Source organism: Mus pahari, chromosome 4 (assembly GCF_900095145.1).
Source record: "Mus pahari chromosome 4, PAHARI_EIJ_v1.1, whole genome shotgun sequence".
Classification (NCBI taxonomy): domain Eukaryota; kingdom Metazoa; phylum Chordata; class Mammalia; order Rodentia; family Muridae; genus Mus; species Mus pahari.
The window spans coordinates 76,583,860-76,608,188 of record NC_034593.1 but is presented as its reverse complement, the minus strand read 5'-3'; the positions used below and the strand labels follow the sequence as shown (position 1 = coordinate 76,608,188).

At 43.1% G+C, this 24,329-nt stretch overlaps 1 protein-coding gene across 4 annotated transcripts in view; it reads right to left on the bottom strand.

Moving 5' to 3' along the window:
• The window catches only part of Sh3d19 (SH3 domain containing 19), a 161,245-nt gene that overhangs the window by 96,851 nt on the left and 40,065 nt on the right, over window positions 1-24,329 (bottom strand). The window contains exon 1 of one of the 4 annotated variants that reach the window (XM_029537544.1): window positions 17,195-17,262. The exons of the other annotated variants lie outside the window; for them this stretch is intronic. Within the exon in view, the coding sequence (XP_029393404.1) occupies window positions 17,195-17,213 (19 nt within the window). The 5' untranslated portion in view covers window positions 17,214-17,262. Of the gene's footprint in view, window positions 1-17,194; window positions 17,263-24,329 lie in introns of those variants that run through there. 4 annotated transcript variants of the gene reach the window in all.

The following is a 24,329-nucleotide window of genomic DNA, read 5'->3' as shown; positions in this document are numbered from 1 at the left end:
TGTGATTACAGGTGCAAGCTAACACACCCAGATGAAAAGGGGGTGTTTTTATGTTGTCCAGGCTGCTCTCAAACTCCTAAGCTTGAACAATCCTCCTGCCTCAGCTTCCCAGGTTGTTGGGGGCTGTTAGCACACACAATTGTGCCAGGATTGCTTCCACCATCTTTAGAAGTGGCTTGAGAGCCACTCTCTCCACAAAGCAGACACTAACATTTCTTTCTCTTCTTCAACAGTCTTCTATTAGTTTCCTCTTGCTGTGTTCTTAATGGAAAACAACAAAAATGTGTTAACTCTTAGTGCAGAGGCAAGATGTCAAAGGTGCATCTCCTTGGGATAAAACTAAGGTTTCTGAAAGGCTTTATATTATTTCTTCTGGAATAAAGGGGATTGTGTATCTATTCATTTCCTTGCTTTTTTTCTGTTTCCTGAAATATTGTATTCCTTAGCTTGTAGTTTCTTCTTCCAATAGTATAGTATGTGTATATGTGTATGTGTGTGTTTGTATGTATCTGTGTGTGTTGTGTGTATGGCCGTGTGCATGTGCACAGAGACTAGAGGTTGACACTGAGTGTGTCTCTCTACTGTGGTCTACCTTACTTTTTATAATTATTATATCTTATTTATTGTGTTGAGGGTATATATGTGCCACAGTGTGCATGTGGAGGTCAGAGGAAAACGTGCAGAAATCAGTTCTCTCCTACATTGTGAATCTTGAGAACTGAACTCGGGTCATCAGGCTTGGTGGCAAGAATCTTTACCCGTTGAGCCATCTCTCTGGTCCTCTATACCTCTTTTCCTGATACAGGGTTTCTCACTGAATTTGGAATTCATCAATTTGACTAAGCTCATTGACCAATTAGCTCCATCGATCTGCCTGTCTCCACCTCCCAAGCACTGGTACCGTGGATGACACATGCCTCTGAGTTGGGCTTTTATGTGGGCACTGGGGAATCCATTCAGATTCTGATGCTTATATGGTATCTTAGTTAGGGTTTTGCAGCTGAGAACAGACAGCATGATCAAGGCAACTCTTATAAAGACAACACTTAATTGGGGCTGGCTTACAGGTTCAGAGGTTTAGTCCATTATCATCAAGGCAGAAGCATGGCAATGTCCAGGCAGGCATGGTGCAGGAGGAGCTGAAAGTTATACAACTTCATCTGGAGGCTGCTAGGAGGAGACTGGCTTTGAGGCAGCTAGAAATAGGGTATTGAAGCCCATGCCCACCGTGATGCCCACTCCAACAAGGCCACACCTCCCAACAGTGCCATTCCGTGGGCCAAGCATATACATATACAAACCATCACACATAGAAAACACTTTACTGACTGAGCTTTCGTCCCAGCATTTTAAAACCTCTTTCTGATTCTGGCTTTCTCTCCTACTGTCTTCAATATCAGTCATGGCCATCATAGGTCAGAGATGATCGTTCAGTATCATTTATAAGATGACCAACTGATCAGTGGCATTGATCCTCCTTTGCTACAGAATGAGACAGCCACCAGTTCCACGCATTAGGGTATGGTTCTTTGTGAGGAAAGGGGAGAGCATTATCTTGCCTGAACCACCTTATCTGGATGCTTGCTCCATCTCACCCACTCGATACTTTGCTCACAACAGCATGCATGCATTGCTCTTTACAGTTTTCACACAAGTCTGTTCCATTTACCCCAAGTACTGTATTTGATAGAAGCAGTCTTGGGTCCTCTACAGGGTCAGCCTCTGCAAATGCCCGCAATAATGGGACCAGCCAGTGCCCTCCCTTTCCTCTTCTGTCCTGCATCCTTTATAGGGTACCCGTCTCACAGATAAATCTGATATTGCTGAAAAATACATCTGAGAATGTCTATGCATCTTTTACTTTTCATGAACATGATTTTTAAAACCACCTCTGTTCAAAAACAGTCCACTTATTGTCTATCTTTCTGCCTCAAAGTAGTCCTCAGAAAAACAAACCAAATATGGCAGACAAAGTTACTAACAGTCCATATGAACCGGAAAAGGTGCTGGCTATTTGGTGGCAGGCTGCCTCTTTTTAATAATTCTTTTTATTATTATTTTTTATTATTATTATTATTATTATTATTTTATTTTTTTGAGCCAGGGTTTCTCTGTGTAGCCCTGGCTGTCCTGAAACTTACTCTGTAGACCAGGCTGACCTGGAACTCAGAAATCCACCTGTCTCTGCCTTCCAAGTGCTGGGATTAAAAGCATGCGCCACCACTGCCTGGCTTAATAATTCTTTAAAGTGGCTCACTTTGACTGCTGAACTCACCTGGCTATTATATCAGGTTATTTGTGATCAGAGCTTTTTTATGCTGGTCACTTCAGACACTCCTCACATGTCCCCTTTCACCCATAGTGAGTCTGGCAGGGACCGAAGGAACATGGACATTCATAAGCGCTATGCAGGGAAGAAGCAGGAATGGAGGCAGGCCCAGGGCCAGGTGTCCCCAGTCCTCCCTGCTGCTCTCACTCAAGCTTCCCAGTACAATACTTCTTTGTTGCATTTATTTATTGTGTATGTGTCTGTGTGTAGCACAAGGTGACCTGGAACTTATGATCCCCCTGCCTCAGACCATAAATTGCTAGTGTTAGAGGTATACAGCGCCATGCCTGGCCCTTATTTACATAATTGTGTTCCCCCAATGTGTTTCATTATGACATAACCTCCTTTAGTCTCAAAAAATTATCAGTATTATTCATTTGCTATTTTGAGACAGGGTCTCACCATGTAGCTCTGGCTGCTCTAGAACTAGGTAGATCAGACTGTCTTCAACTTCACAGAGATCTGCCTGCCTCTATCTCGAAGGTACTGGGATTAAAGGAATGAGCCACCGAACCTTGTCTACAATTCTTTTTTCTTAATCCTTAAGAGTTTCAAACCACTTTCCCGAGTAGGCTGAGTGACACAGAGAAAGGAGTGAGTAGATTAAATATAAGAATTTTACCTCTTTGTACAATTACTAGAATCCACCCCCCCGTTATATTTCAGAACAGTACAGATTTTGTTTATGAGAACCCAGGAAACAAAAATTAAGATTGTTATTTCAGGTGCGTCGGGGATAGATAACACTCTGGGCACTTGTTGCCCTTTCAGCTGGCAGGGTTAAAAAAAAGACAAAGCCTCTACATGCCTTTAAAGACAAAACCCCCATTTTCCCATCTCCTATCCATTAGTTCTTAAAAAACAAACAAACAAACAAACATTTGCTTGTTTATTTTACACACACACAAACACAGTAGCTGTCTTCAGACCCACCAGAAGAGGGCATCAGATTCCATTACAGATGGTTGTGAGCCACCATGTGGTTGCTGGGAATTGAACTCATGACCTCTGGAAGAGCAGTCCGTGTTCTTAACCACTGAGCCGTCTCTCCAGCCCCCAAGCTCTGAGCATTAAGTGATCTTGTAACACTAGTGTTTTCCTCCTGGATAGCTGACTCTCTCTGAAAGGTAAACTAACATTAGGAAAGAGTGTAGCTAAGAGATGCTTTCACTTGTGGAGTAGCTGAAAGCACCAGGGCTTTGTGGGGTAGCTGATGGTGACCTTGTGGAGAAGGGAGGTCACCAGGGACTCCAGTGAAAGAACAATTGGTAAGTAAACCTTCCCCACTGGGATAAGAATTCTTGGGACCTGCATTTTCAAGTTGACATGTTTATCCACAGTGGGGCAGTCTTGATCTCTAATCTAGAGTGACCTTTAAAAAAATGTATTTTAATCAAGAAAAGGGAAAGCCATGTATGAGCCTTGCTAACGTATCTTACCTAGGGATGGAGAATGTATTTTCTGTACACATACCGCCTCCCACAGATGGAAGCACACCCATCTCCTTCCTGTCTGTTAACCTTCATCCAAAGAACTACCTTCAGAAGAACACAGAAGCACAGGCAGAATTCTCAGCCGCTCACGCGGTTCCTCCCGGTGTAGATACCTAAGGTGAGTGCTCAGTACTGCTGAGTGTGAAGAGATGCCTAAGAGACATCTATCACGTTCGTTCGTTCGCTGTGAAGCCTTGTTTGATCTTCTCCCAGGAGCAGAAGTAACACCTGCCTTCTCCCTCCTCCACCCAGACCTTACCTATCAGCGCTACCCTGCCTCACTGCTTAGAGGTGACAAAGCCTGTATGTAATGCCTGCTGCCTTGCACAGTCTCAGTGCGACACAAAGAGCGGGATACACAGGCCTCCACATCTGCAAATTAGAAACAAGCTGAGCTAAAACGCCAGTGTTGCCTGTTTTTGTCTTCTTGTGGGAGTGGGTGGTTATGAACGACTCATGGAGTGTGTACCACCATCCGAAAGCTTCAGATAGTTCCGATTAGAAAAGAAAGCATTTGGAGGTATGACCTCAGAAATGTAAACCAAGGAACGCTTAACACCAACAAAGCAATGCAGTGCTGAGGGGCAAGGCCTCCGTCACAGAGTCACTTCTGTGGCTCCCAGGTCACACAACGCCACTGGAAGAAATGGGAACTGTTTATCAGCACAATAGCCCCGAAAGCTGTCTACTGTGCTAGGGCATTCTTAAAGTGCAGCCTCTTTGCCTTCACCAAAGCCCCGTGGTGAAAGTCATTGACGTTTTATTGATGAGAAAGTAAAGTCTCAGAGAACTTAGTTTGAGAACTAAATGGGGAGATTTCTGGAGTTGAAGATCTCCCAAGTCCCTGCTTTCCCCCTTTATATCAGAAAGCTGGTGGGGCTCTTGTCTGATGAACCCGTGGTACAAACAAAACTGCCTCTCACCACAAGCCATGCTTACCCTACATTAGATGGCATGTCACTCAAAGACTGAATCCACAGTCCTGAACTCCTTCCCCCAGACTCTGAGTTTTCTTAAGCTCAGAAACTCCCAACTACACAGGAGCCTTTGAGTTGAGCACCTTATGACAGGCAGGTGAGCTTGGAGAAGAGCTCCCATTTACTACCTAGTGTTTTTAGATTCTTTGTCATTGTTACTAACGTTGAATATATGAGCAAGTGTGTACACAACGGTAACGATGCAGAGCATAACATATAAGAGGCTTGGAGTCTGTGCAGATACCATTTGTTTTTCATTCCTGCATCTTCTCTGCACTCCTGCAGGAAACAGGCATGGTTTATTAATACACTGATCGCCACAGTCTGCTCTGTAATCAGAGGAAAGTGCTTTCGAAAACAAACCTTCATCCTAAATCAGTCAGCTCATTCTTTCTTTCATAAATATGCTCCCTCAACCAACATTAAACAAGCAGCTAAGGAAATCAATACATAAAGCAGACTAGCCAAATGTATAATCGATTCTCAATGAAAGAGAAAAAAAATTAGGAATGAGATATTTAAGATGTTTTAATTGCATTCTCAGATTTAACAAAGCATATTTTATCTATATATCTCTATACATAAAACAGGAAAGATCTACCATGAAGAAAAAGAAGATAGAGAACAAATAGTTCTTCTGAGAGACTGAAGAGATGGCTCAGTGGTTAGCACTTGCTGCTCTTCCAGAGGACCTGGGTTCGGTTCCCAGCATTCATGTGGTGACTCACAACTATCTGTAACTCCGGTCCCAGGGAGGCTGACGCCTCTTCTGGCCTCTGCAAATACTGCATGTACATGATACAGACACACAAACAAATATATACAATAAAATAAATATTTTTATAAAGAAGTAGCTTTTGGAAGGATTGGTTGTAAACAAAAGACTAAAGAAGAGAATAAACAGACCTGTAAGTTAATCTGAAAAAGTAAGGTGACAAGATTTTACATAAGACAAAGATAGAAAATATAAAAATTAAGATCCATAGAAAATAAGTTCAGGATGTCCACATCATTTGCTCATTTATGTTTTTGTCTCTGAGATGCTAACTCAGCACAACGCAACAGAACAGATAATAGAGGGATTAAGAATCTCAAAGAAATAGTTGGTGAAAAGCTATGAACAGAACATATTCCAAGACATTAGTAGGTAACTGTCCAAAAGGAGAGCTATTACCCATGTTCCAAAATTCCATTCAAAAATATCTTCCAAGGAGAAAGTTGGGCAGAGGAAAGATGGGTGCTATGGATCTGTTTGGGGTGTCTGTGTGTACCTGTTTGGGTTTATTTTTGCTTTTGAGATAGAGTCTCAAAGTGTAGGCCAGGCTGGCTGGAACTGGCTACGTAGTGCAGGCTAGCCCTGAATTCACAGTGCTTCCTGCCTCAGCCCCGCGAGTGCTATAATTACAGATGTGACAAATCACATCTGGCTGTTGGAGCTGTTGATTTTGTTACAATATTTACAGGGGAAAATGTCTGGGGTGAAGCTGACAAACCCGAGAAAAGCTCTGGAAAATTGAGAAGTGCAATTCAGGAGAAAATGAAATAGATATTGTACAAATAAGAGAAAATCGTAGCTAGATCCTATCCACAAAGTAGTTAATAAAAGATTCCACATAAGAGGCTTAAGTTTTCCATCAGCATCCCCACTGACCAGACATCACTGCACTGAAAGGATTTTTATAAGTCGCTAACACACAGTGAGATACTACTACTCCACCCCCACCAGAATAGCTACAAGTGAACAGATGGATAATAAAAAGTATTGGCCAGGATGTGGTAAAAATGGAACCCTTCCTTGTTCCTGGTGGGGATGTAAAACGGGGCATCTGCTTTGTAAAAGAGTCAGCAGTTTTCAAAAAGCTAAATACTAGAGTTACCATATGACCCCAAGAAGCCAGTCTCGGGCACATGCATTAACACAAAAAACAGAGCTTATACCTCCAAGGTAATAAGAGACAGCTTATTCTGGAGCCAAATATGAGTGACCATGGCCTGGGAACACAGACTTAGGTTACCTAAAATTCCATGCTCCAACACATAGAAGCCGTTTCATTAAGTTTTTACAGTAGCGTATTAAAGAAAGTCATAAATTAAGTCACTTGGCAAAAACAAGCACTAAGTTACAGTACACCAGGAAAGCCTTGGCTATGGCCCTCAGCTGCTTTCTAGAGCATTCTTAGCCTGTGGGTTGATAGAACTGGGGTTTTGTTAAGCCAATACATTCAGTTTTTAGTCTGGCTTTGTCTAGTTGTGACAAGACGTTTGGTCCAACACACTGGGTTAGGCATGCAAGAAACAGCTATCAAGTGTATACAAGATGCCTGAAATAAATTTAATTAGACTCTGGGCTGCAAGAGCCAAACCTCTCCACATCATTGATGTTCCAATCGGCCTTTGCAGACACAGCGTATTTCCAGGAATCCTTGTTCACAATACTCGAGACAAAGGAAATCATTTGCACACAGAATCCTGTATACAAATGCTCAGAGCCATATATCAAGCAGTAGCCAAAAAAAAAAAAAAAAGGAAATATGTTTTACACTAATGAACTAGTAGTGGATAAAATACTGGTAGCAGGGCCAGAGAGCCGACTCAGCAGGTGAAGGTTGTTGCTAAGCATGATGACCTGCGTTCGTCCTTGCAACGCAGTGCAATGTGTTCTCTGGCCTCCACTCACGAGCCATGGCGCACATGCTCACGAGCACACACGTGCACATGTGCGAGTGGGCGCACACACAACTACACACATGTGCACACAAACAGGCACACACACAAATGTGATTAAAACAGTATGGCTTATAATAGAAGATCATTCGATCAGTAATCAATGGAGAAAGGAAGCACTGAAACGTGACCCACACGGGTGAACCTTGAAAATATTATTTAGAAAAAGAGACTGAACATGCTCATGGTGGCAAAAATGGAAGCCGAACGGAGAGTGCGCATCCTCAACCGGAAGTTGAGAACCGGGAGCGTGAACTGGAACTACGCAAAACTACAGACCCTCAAAGCCCACCCCCAGTGATGTACTTCCTTCAGCAGGGCCACACCTCCTAAACTTCGCCAGACAATGCTACCAGTTGGGGACTAGGGTTTCAAATGCCTGAGCTAGTGGAGAACATTTTCACCCAAACCACTACAGCTTCATCTGATACTTTTTTACCTTTGGATGACAGTAAATTGGCAAATTTAATACTACATTAAATTTAAAAATAAAACCAACAGTCGTCCTTGAGGATACAGAGCCTCCGGTATAAAAGCTTCAACGATAATAATAGACCCAGCTATATTTTGCGATATCTAATTAAGGCTCTAACAGTCTGATTATCTAAATATGATCTAAAAATGGCCTTTCGACAGAAAGCAGTGTAAAAATGTAGATTAAAAAGGTGACTGTGGGGCTGGTGAGATGGCTCAGTGGGTAAGAGCACCCGACTGCTCTTCCGAAGGTCCAGAGTTCAAATCCCAGCAACCACATGGTGGCTGATAACCATCTGTAACAAGACCTGACGTGCTCTTCTGGAGTGTCTGAAGACAGCTACAGTGTACTTACATATAATAAATAAATAAATCTTTAAAAAAAAAGGTGACTGTGGATTTGCCTTAGAGTAACTAAGTTGTACAAATCAAGAGAAACAACTCCAATGACAGACGGTGGCAACCGCATGAGGTATTCCCTAATCTCTCTTATATTTTTCCAGAAACGGCACAACTGAGAAGCAAGCACCCTCATAATGGTCAGCCCTCAGTCCTTATGATGCTAATCAGTTTAGAGCAAATAAACTTCAATGAAGAACCTCTATACTTCCTGAGTAGTCAGTATCCATGTATTTATAAGAATGATTATTTAATATCTAAGATGACAGTGCTGTTATTACCGAATAAAAAGTACAATAGCTGACAAGTAACACTTAAGCTCTCATGCCATAAAGTGGAAAAATGATTGTCCCTTCCTATTTTCTTCTATGAATACCGCCAAGATGTGAGAGTCAAATGCCACATAGTTATGTCACGATTCAAACAAAGGGGTAAATATAGGTGACCCCAATATAACTGATAACAAAGTCCTTCCCTCCCTTCCCATCCCCTTCAACACAGCATCTTCCCAACCCAGCCCCTTCTCTCCCTTCCCTTCAACACATCTCCCCTCCCCCTGCCATCACCTCCCGCACTTTCTCTCCTCTCCCCTTCCCCTTGGTCCTTCCTTTTTATAATGAAGAGTCAATGCAGGCCTCATTGATGCCAAGCAGGCACTGTATCAATAAGCTACCACCTTCCATCCATCAACAGGAAGTCCTTAATTAAGCATTCATGTTACATCCTTGCCCAGTGGCAAAAATTAAGTCATAACTGGACAAATACTAAGCTAGAGGAAAGGCTCCTTATAGCACAATGGTAACTATTAATAATATTGTTTTGAGAACAGAATCAAAGCAGGAGACACCGGGTCCGCACTGTAAGTGTGCAAAGCAATCAATCCCCCATGGCAATGCATTTCAACTGCTGGAGAGAGCTAGGCACTCAAAGCACTCTGTGTATTTTTTATTGGAGTATTGAGGAAACTTCATTCTTTGATACAAGCTAAAATACTAACATGGCTTGAGAACTGCTACTACAAAGGAGACCAACCATAAATGCGCGTCTTAGTTACTTTTCTTGCTGTGATGAAATACCATGACCAAGACAACTTACAAAAGAAAGCATTTAAATGGGCATACTGTTCCAGAGTGTAAGAGTCCCGATGGCAGATCAAAGTCATGGCGGTGGGTAGCTAGCTAGAGCGAGCACAGCTGAGAGCTCTTGGCTCCACTGCAAACAGGAGGCAGAGAGAGCTCACTGAAAACACAGAGCTTTTGAAACCTCAAAGCCCACCCCTGGCCACATCTCCCCAAACAGGAGTACCACCTGGGAACAAGTACACAAAACCCCAATGTGTGGGGGATTTTACACTCAAACCACCACAGAGAGAGTCGCGGCGTGAGGGTGTTATCCCGCTACTAGAAAAGAAACTCAGAAGGAAAACCATCCCATCACAGCCGCACCCTCCAAAGAGTAACAGCTTAATAGATTCGGAAGACCTGCTGTGGAATTCAGTTTCCAAGCTAAATGTACATCCGTTCACGGCGCCAGCAGGTGCTAACCAGAAGGCTGAATCATTTTTGTGGTTTAATAAAATGGCTATTAACTCCTGACGTTAATCAGCAGGGAGAAAAAGCTGATTTGACCTTTAAGGGTCTACAGTACACAAGGCATGGATTGCAGGACAGGCAGAATCTGCACTTCTCCACAGACAAAGGCACAATACTCGAAGGGGTTGATGTTGTTTCTGGTTTTGTTCAAAGATACCCTAGGAGTGTACTAGTTGGGAGAACTACAACCTAAGCTTTTAAAATTGCTCAGAACCTTGACAGCAAGAAAGTTAGACATTAGAACTGACCTAGGGAAGGTACAATGGGCAACAAAGCCAAGAAACACTAAGACTAAGACTTGATCCTAAACTGTTTCTATCTATACCTGAGACTAGGGATGGCACATCTGTCCATGGGAATAAAGGCAAATAAAAATATTTAAAAGAAAATAAAGATGGCTAAAATGGGATTTAAATACAATTTTAACAGTTACTTTTAAAGGACATGAGTATTGCATTACAACCAAAGACCAGGCAGCTAGGGTGATGGTCTTAAGCCTACGCCCACAGTGACACACCTACTCTTCCTAATAGGGCCACTCCCTGGGCCATGCATATACAAGCCATCACATACATATATCAAATAAAATACACCTTCTGAAAGAGCCTAAGATGACAATGAACACGAGAACTGTGGTGGCCTTTCACGTGAGTTACTAAAACAAGCCATTCGGGGTAAACATGCTTCCAATATTAAAGTGTTGACTAAGCATCACTGCCCAGGGCTGTCTCTGAGACAGTTACAATGGACAGGCAAAGAGGAGCAATCTCTAAATGTTCCACCACGATTACTTCTGGCTCTTCTGCAGCATATCACTATTCATTTGTTCATATAGTGATTAAATACTGCAACAAGATCTGATTTACATTTCATTTGTTTCTGGGGGAAAAAAAAAAAAACGAGAAGTGAGGAAATATTGATAGTGGGTAAAACTTACAAATCAACACTCTCTCGTGGGAGACGGGGGTCCTCCCTCAGCTGCATGCTTTCAGTAGCAAGTGTGCCCGGGTCTTTGGAATGTTCCGAGAACATTCACACCTGTTTTCTGTAAAAGCTTGTACCGTTCTGGGTGTAGGTTAGCTGTGAAGCTGTCAAAGTCAAGTGTAATTGGATAGATTTACACTGGCCCAGCACGGCCATCTGTGTCTTTCCCTCAGATCTGGCCAGTCTCCATTCTCAAAGAAGATACATGTAACTAGAGACAAACAGTGAAAAGAAGGCCTGGTAAGATACGTGACTTGAAAAGACCAGATCCCCACCCTCACAAGAGGTAAAAATTGCTAGTTTTTTCTGGGAGTGTTTAAGTTTTTAGGAAAACTAAATCCTCCTCCAGATTAAAACAGTTAAAATGTTTTTGCTGCAATGGTTAAATTTCACTAATAGCATATAAAACACAAATGTGAAAAGGAAACCCCAATTCCAGGTACCTACCTAGACGGGTGCTGCCAATGGTCTTTCTCCGAGCTTCATGCCTCTTGGGGTAAGTCTGAATTACATTTGTGTATGTGTCACCAGAGAAAGTCCCTTCGGCGTGGGGTTAGCAATGTCTCCCTTAAACAAGGGCTTATTAAATTCTTTCCACTCATGACCCCTTTCACCTGAGAATTTTTATGCAACTCCATACACACAGGTACATAAATTGAGTACACATATCAAACATTTACTGACGATAAATCACAAAGTGATTTGAAAGAATTCTGTGGTATACACGTAAGATTATTCCTTGTGAAAGGCAAAGGTAAGCTTAAATATTAATGATAGGTGTGCTTGCTTAATTTTATATAAATAATTGAGTCCTGGCTGAATGGGATGCTGAAGGCTAGAACATCTTCAGCAGTTCTCAGAGCTGATTACTATTTTGTTTTATAATCGTCCATGTGGCCAGTGCTCCTTCACATAAAAACATGGTACAATGTGGTAGAAGTATGGTTAGGGCCATTTCTGAAACTACTGGAAATTCTGTCTTAATCCCAAGACAAAGTTCATTTAAGAATTTTTAAAAATCAAACCAAAACACTAATTTTTAAAATCAAAGCTTTGGGGGCTGGAGAGATGACTCAGCAGTTACGAGCACTCTCTGCTTTCCCAGAGGATCCAGGTTGGATTCCCAGAGCCCACAGAGCAGCTGCCACTATAACTGCCATTCCTGGGGAGCTGAAGCTTTCTTCTGGACTCTGCAGACAACAAGCTAACAGTGGTACAGAGGTATGTATGCATGCTGGCAACACACACACACACACACACACACACACACATACACACACACGAAATAAAATAAGCAAAATTCATGAACAAACACAACAAAATGTTGTAACCCAATACAATCCAAAGACACACTAATTTGACATTTACATGCTGAAGAATGCTGGCGTGAAAATACTGTCTTTGCTTTGCTTCTCATAATTATTATGTTTCTAAAGAGCAGAGAACTTTGTACGCACAGCAGAAACACGGTAGATCACAACCTACAACCGTCTTGAAAATTAGGTATTTCAGACAACCATCACTGGTGCCACAGAACGACGGCATGCACGGGACACATGGGCATTCAGCACCTCGGCTGGAGTGAAGTCATGTGACTCGACCCAAGCAAGCTCCTCCAGAACATTACCCATGCGATTTTTGAACTCATTTTCAGTCACTGCATCTTAGAAACTACACATTTCTCAAGACTCCTACAGTCACTGGATCCCTTATGAAGTCATGACTCAGGATTTGAGATAAAAGGACTCAAGTGCATCTTCCTGAAGAAGGAAGTGGGGATCAGAGGAAGGGACAAGAGATCTCTAAATAAAGCAGAAAGGGGAGAACACTGTGGAAGGTCAGAATGGGCACACGAGGAAGTAAAGAGCTGGGTGCTTCAGTCTGTAAGTTCTACTGAGATGGACATAGAAACTTTGTTCTGCCTAAGGAGTCAAAACTGCGCTCCACCCTTTGCCTGGGCCAAGGAAGAGGTAAGTAGCTGAATTCCAGTATTGCTGGTTTTAACTCTGTGGTCAGTTAAAAGGCTGTTCTTTATGGACTAAAATTCAGGCTAGAGATATCAGGTAGCTAACCAAATTTATTACCTTTAGTTGGTGTTGAGCCGGAAGGTGCGGTTGATTGTTAGTGTAGACTGTTTACCCTTTTTTCTCTGCGGTCAGTGTGGGGCCACAGGCTGCTCCTTTGATTTCTTTTAAACTGAACAGAGACAAGCAGTGTGGGAAGTGTTTGCTGAAATGTTAGCGCTTGAGAGTCCTAAGCTGCCTCTTGAGACTCTATCTGCCTCCTCTCCCAAGTCCCTAACTCCTTGCCTACTCTATCTTATTCTGTATTTAATGAAATACAAAGAAAAGGACACTATTTTTTAATAATAATGTCTAATGCTGGTACAAATAGCACAGATACGGGCATTCTTTCTTGCCATGGTAGAAATACCCAAGATACATTTTGCAAAACACAGGAAAACCAAGAAGTATGACCATTGTGTGGATACTTCATTCCTCCTTAGAATAAGGAACAAAATACTCATGAAAGGATATAGGTACAGAGACAAAATTTAGAGCTAAGATGAAAGGATGGACTATCCAGAGACTACCCCATTCGGGAGTCCATCCCATCATCAGCCACCAAACCTAGATACTAATGCTCATGCCAGCAAGATTCTGCTGAAGGGACCCTGATATAGCGGCCTCTTGTGAGGCTATGCCAGTGCCTGGCAAACACCAAAGTGGATGCTCACAGCCAGCTATTGTTTGGAACACAGGGTCCCCAATGGAGGAGCTAGAGAAAGTACCCAAGGAACTGAAGGGGGCTGCAACCCTGTAGGTGGAACAACAATATGAACTAACCAGTACCCCCTGAGCTTGTGTCTCTAGCTGCATATGTAGCAGAAGATGGCCTAATCAGCCATCACTGGGAATAGAGGCCCCTTGATCTTGTAAACTTTATATGACCCAGCACAAGGGAAGGCCTGGGCCAAGTAGTGGGAGTGGGTGGGTAGGGGAGCAGGGGCGGGGGTATAGGGAACTTTCGGGATAGCATTTGAAATGTAAATAAAGAAAATAAAGAAAAAAAAAAAAGAAAGAAATGGGAATGAATCTTTCTAGACCAGAAAAATCTGACATTTTTTAAAGTTTACAGCTTTTTTTCCCCTTCAAAAGTTCAGTATCAAAAAAAAAAAAAAAAAAAAAAAAAAAAAAAAATCCAGAAATAGAAGGGCAATGGCGATTTCCATGAAGATTTTCATTGCACTCTTCTTTTGAAAAAAAGATTTATTTATTTTATTTTATTTGTATGAGTGTTTTGCACACACATCTGTGTACTCTGTGTATATGCTCTAGAACTGGAGATGGTTGCTTCCCTGAAAGCCTAGCCAATTAACTGTGTTAATGTGCTTTAACCCCCGAGTCACTTCTCCAGTTCCACATTGTACTATTCTTAATGAACAGCAAGCCTTAAAAAACAACCAAAGCCGGGCATTGTTGGCGTATGCCTTTAGTCCCAGCACTTGGGAGAGCAGAGGCAGGCGGATTTCTGAGTTCAAGGCCAGCCTGGTCTACAGAGTGAGTTCCAGGACAGCCAGGGCTATACAGAGAGACCCTGTCTCGAGAAAACAAAACAAAACAAAACAAAAGGCTCTGTACAGTTTTTATGCCTCTAAGGAGGTAGAAAAGGAAGGAGGAGAGGAAAGAAAAGCTCTTTAATAAGTTCTCTATTTAATCAACATTAACTCTTCTTTAGGTGTTATGAGCTCTGTGGTCAGCTACAGTGACACACTTTTCATTTCATATAGCTTAGTGACGAATTATTTACATGCCATAAAAGTTACCTCTTTAAGGATACAAGTCAATGATTCTGGTAAACTTACAGAGCTGTGCAATCAATACTGTAATCAATACTGTAATCGACACTGTAGTGCTCTCCCACTGATGTACATCAGTCAGTCACAGGACTAGCACAAGGCAAAGGACACAGTAACTACAGGCTGCTGCCAGGACCACAGAGTCCTTACAGCAGGGCAGGATGTGATTGTCTCAAGGTAAAGACACTGACTGCCCACCAAGTAGCTGGGACCAACATGGATGACCAAGCACATCTATGCATTATTAATCTTACAGAGTTGCTTGCTCCTATCATGCCATAGCTGCAAATCCCCAGGACAGGAAAGGGGAGTGAACCCCATTCTGGAGCAGTAATAACTCAGGATAATTCTCCCTTCATTAAAGTTTTTCCCAGGGAATAAGCTAACTGTATAAAAGCCCAGCAATGTATCTCATCCCTTAAATGTACCTTTGCCCTAATAAGCATATACTTGGTCATTTACTTTGACTCAGTATTCTGAATTTTTTTGCTGGCAAGAAGCACCTGAGAACACAGAAAGGAGTTCAATCTATTTCTTATCTTTGAAGCCTGCTCCATTCTCACCCCAGTGACCAATCCCTTGTGTCCATTCTCACCCCAGTGACCAATCCCTTGTGCCCATTCTCACCCCAGTGACCAATCCCTTGTGCCCATCTGTAGTTACTCCTGCAGCTGCCTTCAAAACTTCCACTTTGTCTCAAGATAACTCCACAGTCTTAATGTATATGAGCAGATATGTGTCCGTTTTATACTGATTAGCAGATAATTAAATCTTAGATGTATAGTAGTATATAGTAGGGTTATAGTAGATAAAATGTCTACTTTTAAAGAATTAACGTGGTACTATAAACAAGTGGTATGATTTTCTTATAGCTCATTAGAGCCTTCTGGTAGCAGGAATGGTGGCACTCCAATACCAGTTGAGGCAGAAGGATCGATTGCCAGTTCAAGGCCACCAAGAGCAACATGATGAGCTCCTATCTCAAAGTACAATTGAGAAGGTATGTAACTCCAACAGAAAACACTTGCCTAGCACCTGTGAGGTTCTAGGTTCAGTCGTCACTAAGAGGAAAATAAAACTGGCTGCTCTCATCTCCCTATATTCAGCAAGGTGACATCCACAAACACGTGTTCCTAGCAGTGGTTTGGCGAGCATGCAAAAGGAGACCAACATTCACACTGTTATAACAAGTCCCTGTCTCTGAAGAATATCAGAAATGGCCACTTTGCCTCCACTTTGTTAGCCACTTTTAATTGGGAGATGTTTTTAAAATCTTACCTTCTGCCGGGCGTGGTGGCACACGCCTTTAATCCCAGCACTAGGGAGGCAGAGGCAGGAGAATTTCTGAGTTCGAGGCCAGCCTGGTCTACAGAGTGAGTTCCAGGACAGCCAGGGCTACACAGAGAAACCCTGTCTCGGAAAAAACAACAACAACAACAACAACAACAACAACAAAACTCACCTTCTTTATAATTTTGCCTAATGAGAGTCTGGAAAAAGTCTAGCTGTTTCTGAAGTGGACAAAGTATTTTTATCCAAAATATTCAGGCATTCGGTGCTCAGGAATAAGCGAGGCTGATTAAGAGACTGGCCAATATGTTTTTGGTTAGTGCTGAATAGAGACATCCCTAATTAGGGAGCATTTGTGTCATCTGATTTCTGATCCTTGCTTCAAAGTTCTCCCCACACAGCAGGGAGCACAAGGAGAAGATTAAACTTGATTTAATGAGAAAATATTTTTACGTGTTCAAACAAGCAGAATCAAGGCAGTAGCCTTTTTTAGATCTAAAATTACTAGGAAAAACTGCTTTGAGCATTAAGAAATTCTTCCAATGACAAAGGTCAACAGGAAAGAAACTCTTGGCAAAGTGTGAAGAACATACACTTTTAAAAAAATGTAGACAAAGGTTCAGATCTTGGGACAGTCACCAGTTTGTCTCTGTCTCTGTTCCTGCCTCTTCTCTTTCCCTCTCTGGTCTCCCCCTCTTCTATCTCCAGTCCCTTACCTCTCCAAAATACGTAAGTAAAACACTTCAGTGGAAAAATAGCTCCAGGATTTTCTTACTGTGAGTTTGTACTGGCTTGAATGCTTTTTATTCAGGAACTAAAGCAACTAAATTAGGTTTCTCACTTGTCAACACACTCTCCTGGTCAGCCATCTGTTAGCTTTTCTGTCATCTCCCACTCAAACACATAAAGTGAACCTCAAAAACACTCACGTGGATACATACTCAGGATTGTTCTGAGGCTCAAGCAGATGTGCACTTACACCAGCTCCCCACCATGAAGCCTCCAGGGTAATTACTGTGCTGACAAGAACAGTCTCAACACGGGTACCCGAGGCACAGTCACTCAGTTCTCACCTTCATCCTCAGCGAGCATTCAGGATGTCTGCACAAGTCACAATATTTAAAAACATTTTCTCCATTAAATAAAAGAAAAAAGATTACACTTGACTCTTCTGGTTTAAAGCTGAACACTGTTTCCAATGGTTTTCTTTTATGAAAAATTAAGGTTTTCAAGCCACAATTAAAAAAAAAAAACCACGACTTAACTGGATTGAGAGCATACATTCAAGATTTTCATAAAATAATCATCAGAAAGGAGAATAAACTCGCAAAGTCTAAATCTATACTACTGCCTCTCAGAGGCAGGCACGCTCCTTCTAAAAATAGGTCAAAGTTTAAAGATATGAAAACCTGGTTACTGATTAAAGAAAAAAATTTCCAGTGTAGTCATCAGAAACTCAGGAACTCTGATGGATCTAAAGGCAATACTTCCCAGGGATTACTCCAATCCTACATCTTTACGAATGTGCTAAAGAAAAGGATGGCTTCCACAATTCTTCCTCTCTTTCTAACACAGGGTCTAGCTTTACTGCACAGGCTACTTGTGACCATCTTCCTGCCTCAGTTTCCCAAATACAGGGATTAAAGGCATGAGCCACTATGACCTGCTCACCATTTTCTTAATTAAGAAATTAGTTAAGGCTATCTCAGTTTAAACTAACTGCTGTAGCCAAGGCTAGCCTTTTAATTAGTACACCTCCTGTCTCAGCTGGTCATTCTTTAGCTTGTATCTGTAAGCCCTAAGAGAAAGGCATTAGAGTTACATAATCTTCAGTAGGCTAGCATCTCCCACCGTTACTCTCTTCTTTCTTTCTGTGGTTTACCTAACTAATGAAAGCCACAAGAAATTCTAAACTCCAAAAGGGGGCAGAATAAAATATCCAGATGGGGCCCTTTTCTGTTATGAAATGTCAAGTCCAGAACAGGTCCTGGCACCTGGTATAGGAACCCAGAACTGACTGCTCGGTGAATGAATGATGATTCGTTAAGAACCTTCCGTAGCACAGAAGGGTATGTTACTAGACAATGAACCTGTAATATTAGGAGGCTGGGGTGATACCAAGCTTCGCTACTTGACACATAACTTACACTTGGCCAACAGCAACCTCAGTTTTCTTACCCACAAAAAGGGGATGAAGACTGGAAAGGCCGCTATGTGATGAGAACACTGAGCAAATAAAAACACCATTGAGTTTCTGTAACTGATTAAATGACTTAGAATCACTTTCAAATTTCTGTGCAATAATTTATTGTTAGAGGGGTTATTTGGTTTATAAACCAAAAGGACAACTTTGATAATAACAAAAGACTGTAATCACCTTCTTTTCTCCAGGGTTCATAATTAACTCCATATAAATTGTACATATTCATAGCTTATAAATTCTAACTTCTGGGTGCAATGGCCAAGATTACTTTTGCTCTCTATTCTGGGGTCTTACCCACCTCCTCGATGTCGCTTGTTATTTTGAGATCTTTGATACTGTTTGTCTTCCTACAGGCCTTTCTGTGGTCCCCAACCAAGGGACTCACACACAGAAGAAACAGGAGCTCTGTTCTTCAGGATAGCATGCCAGGCAGTCCAGGGCGGTGGTTCTCAACCTGTGGGCCACAACCCCTTTCACACAGGCTGCATAAGACCATCAGAAAACACAAACACTTACACTATGGTGCATGACAATAGCAACATGGCAGTTATGAAGTAGCAAACCCAGTAATATCACGGTTTGGTGGCAGGGGGGAACAGAACGTGAGGAACTGTATCAAAGGGTTACAGCATTAGAGAGGTTGACAACCACTGGGGTAGGAAATCTAGCGGGTACCCGGGAGGGAGAAGAGGCATCGTCCCTGAGATATTTTTGTGTTTCAAATTCTATAACCAGAAATGTGAACACTTCAATTACATCCGTTATCGCCTCACAGAAATAGATTCAAAATGATGGCATCAGCTTGTATTAGGAGACCACCTTAAAAAAGGGGGGGATCCCTACAAAACTGCTTATTAAGTTAATCAATGTGCTTTTTATATCACTGTAACAAATGCGCTGAATTGTACTGCGAAGGAGAAAACAGTGTCTTTTGACTGAACAGCACTCTTGCTTCCATCAGGTCACATGGGGTACAAACGTGTCTTTTGATGTGTCTTTTGATGCACAGACCTCTTGAAACGTCTCGTTCTCGACTGAAATCCTTACAGCACTGCAACGCTATCGGCGACTTTTGGAAATTACAACCCCTCTTTTTCCCACCATGGGGCTTCGAACTCTATACATTTTTATTATTTTGATGATGTATTCCTGTGTTGAGCACTGGGCCTAATACAGAAAGGGCTCTCAACCGCTCCAGCATCACTAGATTAGCAGTCGCAGCCATCCCCTTGCTCAGCAGCCAGGTTATAACTCATACGTTCAAAAGTTCTCAGGGTCAACCTGCAGGCGGGCCGGGAACGAGGCTGGACAGCCTGTGCCATGCATGCCAATGCGGTCACTTAACCTTTCATAGCCTTCTCTATTATGGTTTTAATAAACATAAGTTCAAAACTAAGACCTCTGAGCTACTTCTTTCCCACTAGACTCTCCCACCCCACTCCGCAGCTACATTAGTGCTACAAATCCTGGTCTCCATTTAACCTAATACCTTGTAGATTACCAATACCCACAAATATCTGGTGACCAAGGACTGCAAAGAACAGTTGTAAAAGAGCAAAACTGTAAAGAGAAAGCGAGAACCCTGGTTATCTAACGGCTAACAGTGGCTAGCTAACTGGCAGGTGAATTCCCTCACTATTTTCCTGATAGGCAGGTAACCGTTAGGCTTTTTTGATCCCAGTTTACGGTTTGGTCTACGCGTCCTACTCTCGGGGAGGAATCAGATGAGAGACTGGGGTAAGCTCCTGACGTGTAGCAGAGAGGGCAGAAGGTCTGTGTCTAGACTCGTCCCACACCGCAGTCACTACCCATTAAGTAGGCCCTGCTTCTTCTATGGCCCACCTGCCTTGCTCTACCCCTATCCTCCCAGAGGAAGCAGAAACTCTCCAAATAGCCCCTGAGGCTCCACTGCCTGAGCCTGCAGTAGTCTCTCAGTTCACTCCTTTCCCAGCCCGGCTGAGGTGAAGATGGTGGGGTGGGAGCGAAGGACTCCACTAGGAGATGGGGTCTTGCTCCTTCCTTCTCCTAGCTGCTCCATCTATGTTCCTGAGGATGGCGTGTGGATTCTGTAGGCGCTGTGGACCCACTGTTACTTCTCCCGGGGACCTCAGGTGAGCCCCAAGCCCTAGGCAGTCACACCTACCTTGGCTCTACCGCACTCAGATCCTCATGCTTGCCTGGCAGGTGCTTTCCTCCCAGAGCCATCGCCCAGCCCTCACATCCTTCTCTTCCCTGTGCTCCTTCACAGTCGCCCTGTTATGATCTCCCTGATTATTTATACTGCCTTTTGTTCTTATTTAGCTGTGGCCTCAGAAGCACAAACTGCAGGGAGGACCGCAGTGGTTAATCTGAGACGTAATTGCTAATATGCCAATGTCTACCTGGGCGAAGGATGCATGGGTAGGCGGGTAAGGTGAGCATGCTGACCCAAGAGCCTTGTTTCTGTGTCCCCAGTCTCACTTCTTACCACACTAAATCTACCCTTTACTTCTATGTAAGAACAGAACTATAGTCCAAATTATAAGTAATATAAAACTATGTTCCAGATATAACAATAACTCCATATTATTGCTTCCTGAATCATAAGATGTTTCCGTGCCATCCGAATGGGAGCAACGATTCGTACTCACATCCAGGGGCTTAGTCTGTAGACTATTTCAAAAAACCATAAATCAGGATTCTGCCTACCATGGGGCGAAATACTTTTTTTAGTTTGTTTGTTTGTTTGTTTGTTTGTCAAGACAGGGTTTCTCTTTGTAACAATACCAGATGTCCTAGAATTCACTTCGTTAACCAAGCTGGCCTCTTACCTGGCTCTGCCTCCCAAGTGCTGGGACTAAAGGCGTGCGCCACTATGTCATGATGAGAGCAAAATACTTTAAATCCGTGCTACCTGTCAAAAATCACTTGCTAAAATCTGTATGTATTACTGAAAGTTGCCTTCTCATTCTTTAACACAGCTCTGACTCTTTGGGGCCCTGCATTTTTAAAGACAGCATAGATGCTCAAGGGGCTGAGAGTGTCTCTCACCGATTTGCAGACATTTAGGGACTACTGTCAAGGTGAAGACGTGGTGCTCAGAATCGAGTTAAGCCACCATCTGCATGCTCCAAACGCTGGCTGGGGCTCGGGTGGGGACATGGACATGGACAGTACATCACCAGGAAACATCAACCAAGTTCTTGTAACGGCTCTACCTTCTCCAGTGTACTTCTTCAATGCTGTGCCTATCCTCAGAGCCCCTGGAGAACCCAGGAGGTTTCGGACAGGTCTAACTCCACAAATCTTAGCTGACCCACAAGAAGGTTCATTTCCTTCCCATTGCCCCTACCCCTCCAGTCCAACTTTCCCATCTTCCCTGGACAAGCAGGGGAAGCTCCTTCAAGCATCAAGTTGAAAGATTTGGGGTCCTGGAATGAGCGGTGAGTTGGGGATCAAACTATATCCCAACCAGTGAGCCCCCAGTATACAACATCTGAACCAGTGACCCCCCCAGTATAAAATATCTGAGCCAGTGAGCCCCAGTATACACAAACATCAGTTTTCTAACTTTTGTATTGAGAAGTCAGCCATCTCATCTACAGAGCTTCCTGCTGCCCCCACTTTCTGGGTTCCTCTGTTAAGTTTCTGCCATTGATTTTTGTTGGGGCTACCTTAACTGGTGAGGTCACTATGGCCAGGATGAAGGAGCAATTGGAAATGAAGGCGAAAAGGCAAATTTTAGAACCTGAGAATCGTGGAGTCTAGCAAGACAGACACAGTTCTGCCAGCCTGTAAGTCTAACCTGTTTGTTGACTTTCTCAGCCTGTCTGGAAAGCCAACTGCCAGAGTGAACACTTGCGGTGACAGATAACCCAGTGGCGAAAGCTCATCAATACACAGTAAGTGTACCATAACACAGTATAACCCATGAGGCTGTACAACTACGCTCTGTCAATCAAAAACTGGGCAACTCTAACAGTTCGCACACCCGCTCTCTTGATGAAACGGGAGCAGAGCTTGCAAAGAAGACAGAACTTTAAGGCTGAAAGGACTCCTGAAACCACCTGGCCCCACCCCTTTCCACACTCAGTAGGAAAAGAAGCTGGGGTTCAGAGGTTACCCTGCTTTTGGCTGGAAGTCAAGAAGAAAATCAGCCAGTGTAGGCCTTAGACTCGATTCTGAAGAAAAGGGAGAGATATAAGAGACCAAGTGGCTCCAATCAGGTGAGGCTGAAGGAGCCCACGGGGTGCATTAGCCATTTACAACAAATCACCTCCACACTTACCTCACTGAACAGCAAACCTTAGTTGCTTTCTGTGGGTCAATGACCAGGAAGGGCTGGGCTGGGAGTAATGGCTCAGGGTCTCCCATGAACTGCTGCAGTCCGGGCCACATTCCACATTCATAACTGAGCTCACTCACGTACCTGCAGCAGACCTCAGCTTGTTTGTCATTCTTTACCCACCCACTCTCAGGCAGCCCTCTGCAGAACGGCCTGGAGAAAATGGCTTCCCGTGAGGGAGTGACTGAAGAAAGAGTGAAAGCAAGAGCCTGGGTCTTTTTATAGCCTACTTTCACATCAGTCATCTCATTACGTCCTACTGTATTCTCCAGTAATGAGTCAACAAGGTGTGCCACACAAGAGGCAAAGACTGAAGTGACCTGGTTACTTCTCTATTGTTATGAAGAGACACCATGACCAAGGCAACTCATAGAAGAGTTTCTTGGAGGCTTAGAGTTTCAGAGGGTCCATGACCATTATGGCGAAGGGCGTGCCAGCAGGCAGGCAGGCAGGCATGGTGCTGGAGCTAGAGCTGGAGAGAAGCTTACATCCTCCTCTGGAAGCACAAGGCAGAAAGAGCTGAACAGCAATGGCACAGGCCTTTGAAACCCCAAACCCCAACTCCAATGGCACACTTCCTCCAAAAAGGCAACACCTCCTGACCCTTCCCAACCAATCAACTAACCGGGGACTGAGAACCCAGATATATGAGCCACTGGGGGCCATTCTCATTCAAGCCACCACAGGGAGGACATGTAAAGGCTGGACGCTTTTCAGTTAGAAGCTAAGGGACACGTTATCATGATGGCTCGAAAGTCAAGGTTGCCTGTGGCTAGGGCTCAAGGATCACACAGAAGAATGCAGAGGAGAATTCCTTGAGTCTCTCATTAGCCCTACCCACAGGAAGTCACGCTCCCTGGGGAGGTGTTTGGGAAGGTTCTATTAAAGTTATATATAGAGAGGCTGAAACACCCGTTCATATAACAAATGCAAGGCTGCCTTACTATTCTTTTCCTAAGCTCTGGCATATAAAAGATAAGTGGTTAAACGCATGGAATACACACTAGCCAGGGCTAAGTCCTTTTTTTTTTTTTTTTTCATAATATACTAAAATAATATATCACATTGCAGATAAGTGTAAAACATAGTTATTGGAAGGAGTTCTGGCATGAAATAGAATGAGCAACAGCAAATCAAATCCTAGATTTCATTACATATCAAAAAGGGTAATGTCATAGCTTTCCATACTGGAAAGAGAACAAAACTGGGGCCATTATAAGAGAGATGGCTCAGCAGTTAAAGCACTGGTTGCTCTTCCAGAGGACCCAGGTTCTATTCCAATACCCACATGATGGCTCACAACTGTCTGTAACTCCAGTCCAAGGGATCTGATGCCCTCTTCCGGCATCTGTGGGCACTGGCACACACACGAGGGCACAGACACACAGCAGATAAAAATCCTATATTCATAAAATTAAGAAAATAACAAAAAATTATTTTTTAAGAAGTTTTCCAAACACAAGAAGTGGTAAGAACTTTGGGGAAAAAAAATCCCAAATGTAAAATTATACAAATTATAATCAAGACTTAAAGAATGGTTACAATTTATTCTCAAAGTGATGCTGTCTGTGTCAATAAGATCTGGGAAGAGGGCTGGAGAGATGGCTCAGTGGTTAAGAGCACTGACTGCTCTTCCAAAGGTCCTGAGTTCAAATCCCAGCAACCACATGGTGGCTCACAA